Below are 17,315 nucleotides of genomic sequence, written 5' to 3'. Positions count from 1 at the left end.
AGTCACCTGATGACTACACCTGTCTGCAGGAACTTTGCAATATAGTCTGACTATGTGCCTTGGAGGAAGAAATAGAATTTGGTGAACACAGAGTAGACCTCAACACAACAGAGAGGTAGTTTGGAGGATTAAGTAAGATTATATATAAAAGAACTCAGAAAGGTCTCTGGGTCAATAAGTACTAACTTTGGACTGTTATTACTGCATTCCTAACTAGGCAAGGTCTGTCTTCTCCACTCAGCTTATACTGGATGGAGCAGAGAAGGCCAAGGCAATGTCTCGTATCTGCAGGGATGACTATAAGGAAAAAAAAAAAAGAGAGAGAGAGATCTTTAAAGGTGTTCATGCCCTTTGCCTCCTTTAAAGACATCTTATTCCCAATTCATTTTGGATGCATTTTATGTAATAGAGAAGCGTGAGCAAGGAGAAGTGGCTGTCTTTCAGAGTATACTTCCAAATCATACCAGTTCTTTGGGGCCACAATTTTCCAGCATAAACTCATTACTATTAAGTTATCCCTTAACTATATGAAATTCTGAAAGAAGCTGAGGTTCACCAGATTGACTCTCCCAGCTTCCACAGTTTCTTTGCAACAGTATAAATAGGATCATACCAACATCTGCTATATCCTCCACTGTCTTTCCATTGAATTTAGAATTAAATCCAAATGGTTTATACAGCATCAGTATCTACCCTCCAAATTTCCCAGAATCAGCCCCTGCCTCCCTCTCCAACTTCATCTTGTTTTATTCTGTCTCCTACTCCATGCATGCATTCATTCAACAGCTATGCACACAGTCTCTATTCTAGGCTCTGCAAACACAGCAGTCAGAAACATCCCTGTCCTTGTGCTAGGGGTTTGCATTCTAGCATGATTCAGTCTTAGGGGACTTCCTTAAACATACTCTCTTCCTCTGTGGCTTGGTGCTGGATGTCTTCTCCCCCCAATTCTTTTTATGTAAGTCTGTTTAGAACAAGCCTTATCCCTTGGCTTACTCTCTAACACAGATCCTTGTGCACATACTTAACAGCATTTACCAATCTACAAAATCCTCTGGCTTGTTTGCATGCATTTTTTGTCTTTCTTTACCACCGTGCAACACCCATGAGGGCAAGGTCTTGTTTATCTTACTCACTTTTGTATCCTCAATACCTATTTGCCTGGCAAAAAACAGAAGCTCAACAAATATCTGTTGGGTGAATTATTTAACCAATGAATGAACAAGCGGTAACCAGCCCAACTGCCCAGTGCAGGGAGAAAGCACGAGCCCTGGTTTCCTTCCTGGGAGCCTGAGCTCATCTGTGCCCCTCTGATTGTTGTTTTGCAGGGAATGACGCCACTCCACTGGGCAGCTTTCCACAACCGACCTCAACACACCCAAATGCTATTGAAGAAGGGGGCAGACCCCACCCTTGTGGATAAGGACTTCAAAACAGCTCTCCACTGGGCAGTTCAGGTGAGAGATTGACCAGTGGGCCCATCTCTAGTTTATATGTATAAAATAATATTAAAGATTTTCTAAGCAGGTCGAACGTGAAGGATGGAATTATCACAGGTACAAGGCCTGGTGTGGATATGACAGAGCAAGTAGGATGTACTCTGCTCTTCTCTGCTTCTTTTAAATCCAGAGGGGCAACAACAAATCTGTCACTTTAGAGCCTCTGCCGTGCTGTCTGTCTGCCTGCCTGTCCCCCCCCCCCTCTGTCACACACATACACACACACACACACACACACACACACACCACCCTCTCTTTCTTCATCTCAGTGCTTGCTGCTGGCTTAACAGTAACCTTCAAAGGATTACTGGGACAACCCCTTCAATGTCTTTGAATCATGACTCTGACTCTCTTTCTTCTATTAGAGTCCTGCACAGAGGCCTCATTGCAGGAGATCCTAAACTCTATTCTGAACAGTGAAAATAGTGGCCCTTGATCACAGAAGGGGGTCAATGCCAAAACACAGAACCAAATGTAAAATGACAGAAATCAGAGTAGACCTGCAAAATCTTGAGTCCAAAGAGGGTAAAACAGAATGAGGGAAAGAATGGCAGCTAATGTGTATAGCAGTGCCTTCCATTTTCAAGGGGAATTATTACCTGGTGTAATAACCAAGAAGTTATCTGTTCCCTCCTTCAAGGAGCACAGAGCGCAGTACTATGCTTCCTTTAACAGACGTGTGGGACCACTCTGTCTCTGGATGCATAAACACAGACATCCCTGCTGTTATTTCCATTGACCCAGTAAAAGCACCCTTTCAAAACTGCTGCCAGCATCCTTGTGAGAGTCGTTTCTGCGGCCCTGACTCTGGTTTCACTCATCGTTTTCATATGCCAAGCGCAGCAGAGGTTGGCACCTGGGACTTTCAGGACTGACACATGTGCCTGGTTAAGGGGAAACAGAAGTGATTTGGAAACTGCTGTTTTTGTCCCTCCAAACTTGGCTTCAGTTACTCTGCACCAGAGCCAACCCCAGGCTAAATTGCAAAGTGAGCAAGACTTGTTTTTGTCATTTCCACCTGCCCTTAGCACCCTCCCACATACTTTCAGTATCTAATCACCCCCCCCAGGCCCGCCTTCCCTGCCAGTCTGTGCCCAGGGTCCCCAGAGCTGGCGTCTAGCTAATCACAGGCCACCACTGTAGCAGTGGCCTCAGAACCTGGCTGACTCTCAAAAAAGTGCCCCATGATGTTGGTTCTCAGCTAAGGTGAAAGTGGCATCAGGATCAAGCATTTTCTGTATCGTCATCCTCAATACCTCTGCATTCTGAATCCATAGTTCTGGGATGTATGTGCCTTTTGGAAAATTTTCCCCAGGTAATTCTGACTGACAACCCCTCCCTACCTCTCCTTCAGCCCCAATTTAGAGCGACCTGGCCTTGCAAGGAAATCACTAACAGTACTTGTGACATTACAGATTCCCTGACCCCAACTCCAGACCTTTTGAGTCTAATTCTGTGGGGATAGGACCACTGTTCTGATCCTCTCAGAACCAGTTTTGCAAAACTAAAAGGACAGCATATTCATTTCAGAAGATATGAGTTTTTATTGACAGACCTGGGTTTAATGTGAGGAGAGTCACCAATACCTGCTTGGCTTAACTATCTAGGTATCTTTGGGGGGTATGAATGAGGCCAGGCATATGGAAGTGATATGTAATGTGCTATGGAATTGGAAGAGCTAATTATTTTATTCCTGATTTCCTCCCTAAAATTGTGGTTGTCATACCCATGCCTTCATATCCTGACTCTCTACTTAATGATACATCTTTCAACCTGCTACTTTCATTAGAAGTCATCTGAAGAGCTTTTAAACAAGACTGGTGCTCAGGACCCAAATATTTAAGATTCTCATTCAGTTGTTTTGAGGGAGAGCTCAGGCATCAATATTTTTTAGAGCTCTCTCCTCAGAAAATTATAATGTATAGCTAGGGTTGAGAACGACTATGATAAATGAATCAAATAAATACCTTATCCACTTCTAACCATGATGTTTACATTTTGTCCATGATTGTATAAATGTAATACTGCCCTCATTTATTTATTCAATCACTTAATAAATATTTCTTGAGCATCTACTGTGTTTCTGGCACTGGTGGTAAAATTATTAACAAGACAGTTACCTTTTTGTACTTCCACAATTGTATGCAATATTGTATGTGTAGTTGTGTGAGTATGTTTGCATTCATTTTAATGAGGAAGGAGTCCACTTCTTTTTTTTCAGTTACTCAGTGAGAATCAGTGACTATCCCTGAAAGGTTAAGGATCATGGCTTTGCTCCGCCCCCTTTGCTCCCTTCTCTGTGGTTAGCAGTAAAATTCAGAAGCATGTGTTCTGCTCTTTACATTGCAAAGACAAAGGGTAATTCCAAATGTCAGTTGAAATCATGATTACACTCGATTTCTTTAGACTTCTTGTTCATTTATAACACAGAACAGCATTGTACTCCTTAAAGTTTTTCCACATGAATGATTCTATATCCCATTGTCATTTATTCCTTTTGATGAACTTCCTGTTTTTCTGTTGAACTATATAATGAGATCCCGTTTAAAGCTATAGTACTTTGAAATAATAAAGCCTTTGTATTTAGCCCAGTTAACCAAAGCAGTAAATGATTGAAACATCAGGTTCAGAAATATGCTGGTTAGACTTCTTGCTCCCATGTCTTAGGTCCCTTGGTAGCTAGTGATCCCCTTCAAGAGGCCCATCACTGTCTTTCTCACTCCTCTAACTGCTGAGAAAATGCCACTGCTTGACTGTACCTGGACTAACAATGACCAGGGTTACATCTTCCCCATGACAATCACCCCAAATGGCATCTAGTTCCTTAGGGATATGTCCTTATCTACCTATGATGACACCAACTTATCAGGAGTGAAAGGGAGATGAGGTATCTCCCTGCCTCATCTCCCTTTCATTCTTTAACTAGACATAAGTTTATTCCTGAGTTCCTTTCCCACTGTTCCTAGGAGAGCTTATCAGCTCCTGTGTCATCAACTACCATACAATTCTGAAGAGTCTCAGACAGTAACTCCAGCTATGACCTCTCCTGACCAGAGACCCACATTTCCAGCTCTCCTGAGCATCTCCCCACAATTTCCCACAGATACTTCAAACTCAATATAGTCAAACTGAATCTTTAATCCTACCTTCCTATCACACGTCTTCATCATCCCAGTAGCCCAAGCTGAAGACCTCTATGTACTGTATATGAATATATGAATACCATTTGTTTATCACCCTTCACATCCAGTTGGTTATCAAAACCTCTCGATTCTACCTCCTCTCCACTCTCTCCCCTCCTTTCTATCCTCACTGTTCAGGTCAAGGTCCCAGTAGGAAAGAGATGGAACACTCAGATGTGGATCATTGAGGAGAGCGTCATGAAGAGACTATTAGCACATACAATATGAGCAGGTTGCCATTAGGACATATAGGCCTAAAGAGCATGGGAAGGAGGGATTGGCTATGAAGACTTTTTATTTTTATTTTTAGGGGATAAAGTTTCAGAGGTTCAGTTGATGGTGGGCCAACTCCATAGCTCTGAGCCTGAGGTGAGGCAGAACATCAGGGTGGAAGAGCATGGCAGAGGAAAGCAGCTCAAGACATAGCAGCAGGAAGTAGAGAGAGGACTCCACTCACCTGGGAAAAAATATTAACCCAAAGGCACTCCCCAGTAACCTGCTTCTTCCAGTCACACCCTACCTGCCTACAGTTACCACCAGTTAATCTGTTTCAGTGGATTGATCTACCGATTGGGTGACAGCTCTCATAATCTAATCATTTCACTTGTAAACATTCTTGCATTGCCTCATGCATGAGCTTTTGGGGTTACCTCATATCTAAACCATAACATTTTGCCCCTATACTCCCAAAACTCATGCCCATCTCACAATGCAAAATACATTTAGTAACTTTCTAAGCGGTCCCAAAGTATTAATAGTTTCAGCATTAGCCAAAAGTTAAAGTCCAAAATCTCATCTGAGATTCAAAACAAACTCTTCACCATGAGTCAAGATCAAAAGCAAGTTACATATATCCAATCTATTATGGCACAGACTAAACATTTCCTTTCCACAAGGAGAAACAGCAGCATAAAAGAAGGGATGGAATCAAAGCAAGAACAAAATTCCACAGAGCAAATAAGTCTTGTAGTTCCACATCTGGCATCTGGCAGTGTTACCTCAAAAGGGTAGCTCACCCCTGTGGCCTTGCTGATTTTAGCCCACATGGCCTCTTTCTTGGCCTGTCTCTGTTCAGTTCCTGCAGCTTTCTATGGTAGACATTCCATGTTACTGGCATCTCTTAATTTCAGGGGTCTCTACTGCATCTTAGGCTTTCTTCGTACATCTTTACACGTTGCCCTCACAGGGGTTATTGGCAGAGATTATTCTTCACATCCAGTTGGTTATCAAAACCTTTCAATTCTACCTCCTCTCAACTCTCTCCCCTCCTTTCTATCCTCAGTGTTCAGGTCAAGGTCCCAGTAGGAAAGAGATGGAACATCAACCCTGCTCCACTTTTCCTGCCTCTTATGATTTCCTTTGAAATCTTGGTGGAAACCTCCATGACCCCATGACTTTAGGATTCCTGAATTTCTGTAGAACCTACATCATGTGATTTCACAAGCCAAGGTCTTGTGCCGTCTTGAGCAGTATCCGAGCATCCTGGGGCCACAACTGAAGCAACCTCTGAGTGCCGGCTGACTAAGCATAAGGAAACAAATCCTTGCACCACTCCCTCTTTCCATGGTACCCCCATGGTCTTTCTCAAAGGAATTTTTACTTTTACACCCTTGAGCCTGAGTGGATTTGGTATTGCCAATTCCTGAGATTCCCTCAAGCCATCTTTCCTATTGTTTCTGAGTAAACTACTTAGTATTTCTTTACAGGCTATAATCTCTCTAATAACCACAGCTCCTTAGCCCCAGTTTTACTTGCACTGTTCTGGCCAGACTGCAAGTCTTTCAAATCTTTCTGCCTCTTATTATCACAGTAAACTTTGCAAAAAGTCACCAGCAATATCCATGCCACCCCCAAATGCTGTGCTGCCTTGAGATTTCCTCTGACCGTTTAATTAGTCCATCACCTTTAAAATCAGCCCCACAGAAATTCTCAGGACATGAAAAATAGGCAATTTCTTTATCAAAATGAAACATGAATGGCCTCTAGTCTAATTTTCAGTAAAGTCCTCCTTCTCCTCTGAAACCTCATGAACACAGTCTTTACTATCCATAGTTCTATAGGCATTCTGGTGTTTTGAGCTTTCATCAGAATTGATCATTAAGCTCCACTTAGAATATTTTAAAGATTTTCCAGCTTGCATCTCTAAAAACATCTCTAAACTTTTCAAAAATTCTTCCCTCTCTTAAACTAGCTCCAAAGTCTTTTGAACCACGTGGTCGAATTAGTCACAACAATTAACCTTAGTACCAATTTCTGTTTTAGTTAGCTTTTTATCACTATGACCAAGAGACTGACAAGGACAACTTAGAGGAGGAAAAGGTTTATTTTGGCTCATGGTTTCAGAGTTTCAGTCCATGGATGACTGACTCCATAGCTCTAGGCCCAAGGTGAGGCAGAACATTGTGGCAGAAGGAAGTGGTGGAGAGAAGCAGCTCAGAACATGGCAACCAGGATACCGAGAGTGACTACAAAGTCTCATTCTATTTTGGGCTGCTTTAACAGAATACCAGACAATGGGTAACTTATTTTTAAAGGGATTATTTCTCACAGTTCTTGAGACTCAGAAGTCCAACATCAAGAAACCTGCATCTTGTGAAGGCCTTAATGCTGAATTATTCCATGGCAGAAGGCAGAAGGACAAGAGAATATACATGAGAAAGCAGATGGAGGGAGTTGAGCTCATTCTTTATAAGGATGTCATTCCCACCATGATGAGACTATTCCTGAGATAGCAGCATTAATCTATTCATGAGAGCAGAGTCCTCATGACCTAATCATCAATTAAAGGCTCTAATTCTCAATAATGTTGCATTGAGGATTATGTTTATGTTTTTTTTTCTTTTTTCTTTTTTGGTACTGGGGATTGAACCCAGAAGGGTTCACTTAACTACTGAGCCACATCCCCAGCCCTTTTTATATTTTTATTTAGAGACAAGGTCTCACTAAATTGCTGAGGCTGGCTTTGAAATGGAATTGCATTTTCTGGAATTCAGGCATGTGCCACTCTGCCCAACCTGGGATTATGTTTCTAACACATGAACCTTAAAGGATACATTCAAATCATAGCTTTAAGACATAGCAAAAGCTATAGCTATAATAATGCACCTTAACAGAAACTGTAGCCCTTGGTAGAATAACAAAACTAGTTTAGCAGGAAGAGAATTGAGGGATAAATACTCCAATCTCTCTTTCCTCCTACACCCACCTTCAGTCAATGCCACCCACTTGCCAAATCCAACCAGACCCCAAAGGCCAAGGAGACATTCTGATGCAATTCACAGATACTGGACGGTGGACCCAAATGAGAAAAGAACATATGGAAACAATTTAGCACACTTCCATAGACCAAGCTTGTACCTTCTCTCTTCTGAGCAGTTACAATAACTGGTATTCCTACTTTCATCACATCCCTTCTCTATATATTCTTATATTGTCATTGAATGTTTTTCCAATTAATCAAAAAGACACCAACATAACTGTTATTTTAGCAAAACAGTTATGATGACTGTTGGTCATTGGCTCAAAAATCCTCACTGAGTTAATTTTGTAGTAAAGGGCAAACTCCTTAAGTCAGTACTTTACTGCTGTAAACAACACCTCCACACTCTACCTCAGCCACCCACAAACCCTCCTTTTCAGTCTATATAGTCTTATCCAATCACACTGAGTTATCATTAACCCCCCCAATCCATCATAGAGATCCATTCTATGTCCCCTCCCCCGATTATTCTTTTCTTTGGGTGAAGTGCTTCTTTCTTTTTACATTCCTCACATCATCTCTTCTACCTGTAGAATTACAGAATTTCTGCTTATTCTTTATTATTCCTCAAAGCCTAACTAAATGTCATTTTCTCTGTAAAGATTCCTTTCAGAGTTTTTTCATCCATGTTGTCTGACCAGCACTGTCTTGCACCTAGGGCTTGTGTTGCACTTAGGCAGGGATCTGTGTCTTCCCTTTTAGACTGTGTGCCTAAGAGCCCCTGTGCCTTATTCATCTAACTGCTACTCAAGACCCAAAGCAGAGCTTTCTGAAGCTTAAGTCTCCAAAGATGTATTCACTGAATTCAGTCCCAAGAACAAATCCATGTCAAACTAGTGGGTTAATATGTGTGGATATAATTTTAATTTAAAGATTATTTAAATTTTAATTATTTAAAGGTTATTTAAACTTTAAAGATTATTTTTAGAGGAGTTTTAGATTTGCAAAACTTGAGAAGAATGTACAGAGCAATTCTTCATATCCCCTGTACCCCATATGATATGCACAGCCTCATCCATTATAATATCTCTTACTAGAATGGCATATTTGTTACAATTGATCAACCTATATTAGCACCCCAAATCCATAGTTTACATAAGGGTTCACTCTTGGTTTTGTACATTCTATGGATTTTGACAAATGTGTAATGGCACACAGCCACCATTATTATATCATGTAGTGTAGTTTCACTGTCCTAAAAATTCTCTGCACTTTCTTTATTCTTCCCACTGTCTCTCCCAAGCCCTGATCTCCATATTTTTATTTTTTCATTTATGTTTCCTCCATGCCTTTTCATTTATTTTGGTGCCAACTAATATTCCATTGTCTGGATGTATCACAGTTTATCCATTTGCCTGTTTAAAGACATCCTGGTTGCTTCCAAGTTTTGCCATTCATGAATAATGCAGCTATAAATATTCATGTGCTGGTTATTTTTTAATATTTATTTTTTAGTTATAGATGGATGCAATATCTTTATTTTATTTTTATGAGGTGTTGAGGATCGAACCCAGTGCCTCACACATAGTAGGCGAGCGCTCTACCCCTGAGCCACAACCCCAGCCGGTGCTGGTTCTTATATAGACATAAGTTTTCAACTTCTTTGGGTAAATACCCAGGAGCAAAATTGTTGAATTATAGGGTAAGGGTATGTTTATTTTTGTAAGAAACCAATAAACTCTCTTCCAAAGTAACTAAACCATTTTACAGTCTCTCTAGCATTTTACATTCCCTATTGCTCCACACCCTTGCCAGAATTTGATGTTGGTGTTCTGGATTTTGATCATTCTTTTTTTTTTTTTTTTTTTTTTTTTTTTTTTTTTATAGTTATAATTTTTTTATTGTGGGTTGTTCAAAACATTACAAATTTCTTGACATATCATATTCCACACTTTGATTCTAGTGGGTTATGAACTCCCACCTTCACCCCATACACAGATTGCAGATTCACATCAGTTACACATCCATTGATTTACAAATTGCCATACTAGTGTCTGTTGTGCTCCGCTGCCTTTCCCATCATCCACCCTCCCCCCTCCCCACCTCTCCCCTCCCCTCCCCTCCTCTCTCTCTACCCCCTCCACTGTATAACCCTGAGGGTCTCCTTCCATTACCGTGCAATTTACCTTCTCTCTCCCTTTCCCTCCCACCTCTCATCCCTGTTAAATGTTAATCTTCTTCTCCTGTTCTTCGTCCCTACTCTGTTCTTAGTTACTTTCCTTATATCAAAGAAGACATTTGGCATTTGTTTTTTAGGGATTGGCTAGCTTCACTTAGCATAATCTGCTCTAATGCCATCCATTTCCCTGTAAATTCTATGATTTTGTCATTTTTTAATGCAGAGTAATACTCCATTGTGTATAAATGCCACATTTTTTTTATCCATTCGTCTATTGAAGGGCATCTAGGTTGGTTCCACAGTCTTGCTATTGTGAACTGTGCTGCTATGAACATCGATGTAGCAGTGTCCCTGTAGCATGCTCTTTTTAGGTCTTTAGGGAATAGACCAAGAAGGGGAATAGCTGGGTCAAATGGTGGCTCCATTCCCAGCTTTCCAAGAAATCTCCATACTGCTTTCCAAATTGGCTGCACCAATCTGCAGTCCCACCAGCAATGTACAAGTGTACCCTTTTCCCCACATCCTCGCCAGCACTTGTTGTTGTTTGACTTCCTAATGGCTGCCAATCTTACTGGAGTGAGATGGTATCTTAGGGTGGTTTTGATTTGCATTTCTCTGACAGCTAGAGATGTTGAGCATTTTTTCATGTACTTGTTGATTGACTGTATGTCCTCCTCTGTGAAGTGTCTGTTCAGGTCCTTGGCCCATTTGTTGATTGGGTTGTTTGTTCTCTTATTGTCTAATTTTTTGAGTTCTTTGTATACTCTGGATATTAGGGCTCTATCTGAAGTGTGAGGAGTAAAGATTTGTTCCCAGGATGTAGGCTCCCTATTTACCTCTCTTATTGTTTCTTTTGCTGAGAAAAAACTTCTTAGTTTGAGTAAGTCCCATTTGTTGATTCTAGTTATTAACTTTTGTGCTATGGGTGTCCTATTGAGGAATTTGGAGCCCGTCCCCACCGACTGTAGATCGTAGCCAACTTTTTCTTCTATCAGACGGCGCGTCTCTGATTTGATATCAAGTTCCTTGATCCATTTTGAATTCACTTTTGTGCATGGCGAGAGAAAGGGATTCAGTTTCATTTTGTTGCATATGGATTTCCAGTTTTCCCAGCACCATTTGTTGAAGATGCTATCCTTCCTCCATTGCATGCTTTTAGCCCCTTTATCAAATATAAGATAGTTGTAGTTTTGTGGATTGGTTTCTGTGTCCTCTATTCTGTACCATTGGTCCACACGCCTGTTTTGGTACCAGTACCATGCTGTTTTTGTTACTATTGCTCTGTAGTATAGTTTGAAGTCTGGTATCGCTATACCGCCTGATTCACACTTCTTGCTTAGCATTGTTTTTGCTATTCTGGGTCTTTTATTTTTCCATATGAATTTCATGATTGCTTTCTCTATTTCTACAAGAAATGCCATTGGGATTTTGATTGGCATTGCATTAAACCTATAGAGAACTTTGGGTAATATCGCCATTTTGATGATGTTAGTTCTGCCTATCCATGAACAGGGTATATTTTTCCATCTTCTAAGATCTTCTTCTATTTCTCTCTTTAGGGTTCTGTAGTTTTCATTGTATAAGTCTTTCACCTCTTTTGTTAGGTTGATTCCCAAGTATTTTATTTTTTTTGAAGATATTTTGAATGGAGTGGTTGTCCTCATTTCCATTTCAGAGGATTTGTCGCTGATATACAGGAATGCCTTTGATTTATGCGTGTTGATTTTAAATCCTGCCACTTTGCTGAATTCATTTATTAGCTCTAATAGTTTCTTTGTAGAGCCTTTTGGGTCTGCTAGATATAGAATCATATCATCTGCAAATAGTGATAATTTAATTTCTTCTTTTCCTATTTTTATGCCTTTAATTTCTTTCGTCTGTCTAATTGCTCTGGCCAGTGTTTCGAGAACTATGTTGAAGAGAAGTGGAGAGAGAGGGCATCCCTGTCTTGTTCCAGATTTTAGAGGGAATGCCTTCAGTTTTTCTCCATTGAGAATGATGCTAGCCTGAGGCTTAGCATAGATTGCTTTTACAATATTGAGGTATGTTCCTGTTATCCCTAGTTTTTCTAGAGTTTTGAACATAAAGGGATGCTGTACTTTGTCAAATGCTTTTTCCGCATCTATCGAGATGATCATATGGTTCTTATTTTTAAGTCTATTGATGTGGTGAATAACATTTATTGATTTCCGTATATTGAACCATCCTTGCATCCCAGGGATGAATCCTACTTGATCATGGTGTACAATTTTTTTTATATGTTTTTGTATCCGATTCGCCAGAATTTTATTGAGGATTTTTGCATCTAGGTTCATTAGAGATATTGGTCTGTAGTTTTCTTTCTTTGAAGTGTCTTTGTCTGGTTTAGGTATCAGGGTGATGTTGGCCTCATAGAATGAATTTGGAAGTTCTCCCTCCTTTTCTATTTCCTGAAGTAGCTTGAAAAGTATTGGTATTAGTTCTTCTTTAAAGGTTTTGTAAAATTCTGCTGTATACCCATCGGGACCTGGGCTTTTCTTAGTTGGTAGTCTTTTTATGGTTTCTTCTATCTCCTCAATTGATATTGGTCTGTTTAGGTTTTCTATATCCTCCTGACTCAATCTGGGCAGATCATATGACTTAAGAAATTTATCTATGCCTTCACTATCTTCTAATTTATTGGAGTATAAGGATTCAAAATAGTTTTTGATTATCTTCTGTATTTCTGAAGTGTCTGTTGTGATATTGCCTTTTTCATCCCGTATGCTAGTAATTTGAGTTCTCTCTCTTCTTCTCTTCACTAGCATCGCTAAGGGTCTGTCGATTTTGTTTATTTTTTCAAAGAACCAACTTTTAGTTTTGTCAATTTTTTCAATTGTTTCTTTTGTTTCGATTTCATTAATTTCAGCTCTGATTTTAATTATTTCTTGCCTTCTACTTCTTTTGCTGTTGTTTTGCTCTTCTTTTTCAAGGATTTTGAGATGAATTATGAGATCATTTATTTGTTGGTTTTTTCTTTTTTTAAGGAATGAACTCCAAGCAATGAATTTTCCTCTTAGAACTGCTTTCAATGTGTCCCATAGATTCCGATATGTTGTGTCTGTGTTTTCATTTATCTCTAAGAATTTTTTAATTTCCTCCTTGATGTCTTCTATAACCCATTGATCATTCAGTAACCTATTGTTCATTCTCCAATTGATGTATGCTTTTTCCTTCCTTCTTTTATCGTTGATTTTCAGTTTCATTCCATTATGATCAGATAAGATGCATGGTAATATCTCTACTCCTTTATATTGTCTAAGAGTTGCCCTGTGACATAATATATGATCTATTTTTGAGAAGGATCCATGTGCTGCTGAGAAAAAAGTGTAACTGCTTGATGTTGGGTGGTATACTCTATATATGTCAATTAGGTCTAGGTTATTAATAGTGTTATTGAGTTCTATAGTTTCCTTATTCAACTTTTGTTTGGAAGATCTGTCCAGTGGCGAGAGAGGTGTGTTGAAGTCTCCCATGATTATGGTGTGGTGGTCTATTAGACTCTTGAACTTGAGAAGAGTTTGTTTGACGAACATAGCTGCACCATTGTTTGGGGCATAAATATTTATGATTGTTATGTCTTGTTGGTGTATGGTTCCCTTAAGCAGTATGTAGTGTCCCTCTTTATCTCTTTTGATTAACTTTGGCTTGAAATCTATTTTATTTGATATGAGTATGGACACGCCTGCTTGTTTCCGAAGTCCATATGAGTGATATGATTTTTCCCAACCTTTCACCTTCAGCCTATGTATGTCTTTTCCTATCAAATGCGTCTCCTGTAGGCAGCATATTGTTGGGTCTTGTTTTGTGATCCATTCTACTAGCCTGTGTCTCTTAATTGGTGAGTTTAAGCCATTAACATTTAGGGTTATTATTGAGATATGGGTTGTTCTTCCAGCCATATTTGTTTATTTATGTTACTAAACATGGTTTGTTTTCCTCTTTGATTGTTCCCCCCCCCCTTTACTGTCCTACCTCCCACTGTTGGTTTTCATTGTTATTTTCCATTTCCTCTTCCTGTAATACTTTGGCTAGGATGTTTTGAAGAGATGGTTTTCTAGCTGCGAATTCTTTAAACTTTTGTTTATCGTGGAAGGTTTTAATTTCATTCTCCATCCTGAAGCTTAATTTCGCTGGATACACAATTCTTGGTTGGAACCCATTATCTTTCAGTGTTTGAAATATGTTATTCCAGGATCTTCTAGCTTTCAGAGTCTGTGTTGAAAGATCAGCTGTTATCCTGATTGGCTTGCCCCTAAATGTAATCTGCTTCCTTTCTCTTGTAGCTTTTAAAATTCTCTCCTTATTCTGTATGTTGGGCATCTTCATTATAATGTGTCTAGGTGTGGATCTCTTATGATTTTGCACATTCGGCGTCCTGTAGGCTTCTAGGATTTGGGATTCTGTCTCATTCTTCAAGTCTGGGAAGTTTTCTTGTATTATTTCATTGAATAGGCTGCTCATTCCTTTGGTTTGGAGCTCTGTACCTTCCTGTATCCCAATGACTCTTAAGTTTGGTCTCTTAATGTTATCCCATATTTCTTGGATGTTCTGCTCATGGTTTCTTAACAGTCTTGCTGAGCTGTCTATGTTCTTTTCCAGTTGAAATACTTTGTCTTCATTGTCTGATGTTCTATCTTCTAAGTGTTCTACTCTGTTGGTAGTATTCTCCATTGAGTTTTTAAGTTGGTTTATTGCTTCCTGCATTTCTAGGATTTCTGATTGCTTGTTTTTTATAACCTCTATCTCCCTGTATAGTTGATCCTTTGCTTCCTGGATTTGTTTGCGTAATTCGTTGTCGAAGTGATCTTTCATTGTCTGATTTTGCTGTTTAATGTCTTCCTTGATACTCCAGATCATCTGAAGCATGTATATCCTGAATTCTTTATCTGACATTCCATCTGCTGCAGCTGTTACCTCTTCTAAAGTTGCGTTGACCTGCATTGCTTGTGGTCCTTTCTTTCCTTGTCTTTTCATACTGCTTGCGTATCTTTCCTGCAGGTGCGGGCGGCGGCTCTGCTCTCTCCTTATTCCAATTGGGGTGTCGTGGCTACCCCGCCGGCAGGTCACTGGGCCTGTTCTGGGAGCTGGTGGCGGCTCTGTTCTGCCCCTACTCCAATTGGGGTGACGTGTCTGTCGTACCAGCAGGCCACTGGGCCTGTCCTGCTGGTCGGTCGCAGATCTGCCCACCTTTCGGGCACGAGTGGAGGCTCTGCTTTGCCCCTACTCCAATTGGGGTGTCGTGACTACCCCGCCTGCAGGATGCTGGGTCTGTTCCTGGCAAGGGAGGCGACTCTGCTCTGTCACTACTCCAATTAGGGTGGTGTTTGTACCCCGCCGGCAGGCTCCTGGGCCTGATCCGCCAGTCTGTTGTAGGTCTGCCTACCTTGAAGGCGCGGGCGGCGGATCTGCCCTGCCCCTCCTACCACGCCTGCGGACCCCTGGGCCTGATCTGCAGGTTGATCACTGGTCTGCTCACCCTGCGGGCACGGGTGGCGGTTCCGCTCCACCCCCACTCCAATTGGGGTCACGTGACCACCACACCGGCAGGGCCTGATCCGGGCGTGGGATAAGGATCTGCTCTGCCCCTACTCGAGTTGGGGTGACGTGTGTACCACACTGGCAGGCCACTGGGCCTGACCCGCCAGGCTGTCACAGGTCTGTTTACCTTGCAAGCGCGAAGGGCGGCTCTGCCCTGCCCCTCCTACCACGCCCATGTACTACTGGGTCGTGGGTCTGCCCACCTGGCGGGTGTGGGTGGCGGCTCCGCTCCGCCCCCTCTCCAATTGGGGTCACGCGGTCACCACGCTGGCGAGCCGCTGGGCCTGCTCCGGGGGCTGGCGGCGGCCCGGCTCCTTCCCTCTGGCTCGAGGACAAATTGAGGAGACTCGGGTGACTGAGCCTCACCCCCCTTACCAGGAGAGCAACTGCTTATGTCACCGCTGGTATTGATGAAGATCTCTCCTCCACCGCTTTCTGCTGACATCAGATCTCTGCCATGTTGGTATCCTATGCGAATGGCAGCATTTCGTTCCCCTTGCCAGGCAACCCAAGCAATGGGTGAGTCCTGACCTGCCCTCAGCAGGACCCGGACCGAGACACAGTTTCCGCGGGCTCCTAGCCCCGGTCCAGGGAAGTTCCGGGAGCCGGAACTCGGCCGCTCCGTGCTCGGTGTAAGCTCCTATAAGTGTAGGCTCCAAGAAGCAGCCCCCGCGGGCTCAGTTCCGGGAGCCGGAATTCGGCCGCTTAGTGTTTGGTGTATGCTCTGATAGTAGCAGGGTCCAAGAAGCAGCCTCCGCGGGCTCCGCAGCCCTGAGCCAGGGCGGTTCCGGGACGGTTCCGGGAGCCGGAACTCGGCCGCTCTGTGCTCGGTGTAAGCTCCTACAAGTGTAAGCTCCAAGAAGCAGTCCCCGCGGGCTCAGTTCCGGGAGCTGGAATTCGGCTTCTTGGTGTTTTGTGTTTGCTCTGATATTAGCAGGGTCCAAGAAGCAGCCTCCGCAGGCTCCGCAGCCCGGAGCCAGGGCGGTTCCGGGACGGTTCCGGGAGCCGGGACTCGGCCGCCCCGCGCTCCGTGTTCACTCCGATAAGATCAGATTCTAAGAAGCACCCAGGCGCTGAACCCTAGCAATCTGTCTGCAAGCCGCAGGCGAATTGCAGCCTGAAATTACCTGTTCTATGGCTGAATGAGCTGCGGTCAGTCAAAAACAGGTGTGGTGACGTCAGTTTACCAACATGGTGGCTGCTGGCCTCCTCTGTGGTCTGACCGGTGTGGAGAACCGAGATGGACCGCTTCCTTCCCCGTCTCGAACCCCGAATTCAGCCCTGAGTGCGGTGCTTGCGCGTCTGGCAGAAACTGCAGCGCTGTAACCCTGCGTCTCTATCCCAGCGCGCCTTGCAGACTCTAGCCGCGGGGCGATTTGCTGAATAAGCAGTTTTACCCTCCGTGCGACAAACCTCTCGCGTTTGAGTCCCCGTAGCCGATCCTCGTGCGATGGAAATCCTTCCTCCAGGTTCCGGCGCACCCCACTATTGCTGGAAATTCCTAACAAGATATCCTTTAGCCGTCCTGACTTGTCATACTCCCACACAGTGAAGCAGCACACGGGGGTAATGCACTCCCCTCGCCGCCATCTTCCCTCCCTCTCCGATTTTGATCATTCTTATAGGTGTATAGTGATATTTCAATGTTTTAATTTGCATTTCCCTGAAGACTTCTGATTTGGAGCATCTTTTTATAT

General features: G+C 42.4%; 1 protein-coding gene and 1 long non-coding RNA gene across 2 annotated transcripts in view; one reads left to right on the top strand and one right to left on the bottom strand.

Moving 5' to 3' along the window:
- LOC124100749 (uncharacterized) overlaps positions 1-17,315 on the bottom strand; it is a 127,023-nt gene that overhangs the window by 60,695 nt on the left and 49,013 nt on the right. The window lies entirely within an intron of this gene.
- Ankrd55 (ankyrin repeat domain 55) overlaps positions 1-17,315 on the top strand; it is a 108,646-nt gene that overhangs the window by 49,850 nt on the left and 41,481 nt on the right. Inside the window, exon 6 of the mRNA XM_046456364.2 lies at positions 1,329-1,457. Within this exon, the coding sequence (XP_046312320.2) occupies positions 1,329-1,457 (129 nt within the window). The remainder of the gene's footprint in view (positions 1-1,328; positions 1,458-17,315) is intronic.

The sequence above is a fragment of the Marmota monax genome, unplaced genomic scaffold (genome assembly GCF_021218885.2).
Source record: "Marmota monax isolate L192 unplaced genomic scaffold, Marmota_monax_Labrador192_F-V1.1 WCK01_AAM20220418_F8-fsc00037, whole genome shotgun sequence".
NCBI classification, from domain to species: Eukaryota; Metazoa; Chordata; class Mammalia; order Rodentia; family Sciuridae; genus Marmota; species Marmota monax.
This window is presented reverse-complemented; position numbering and strand designations above follow the sequence as displayed.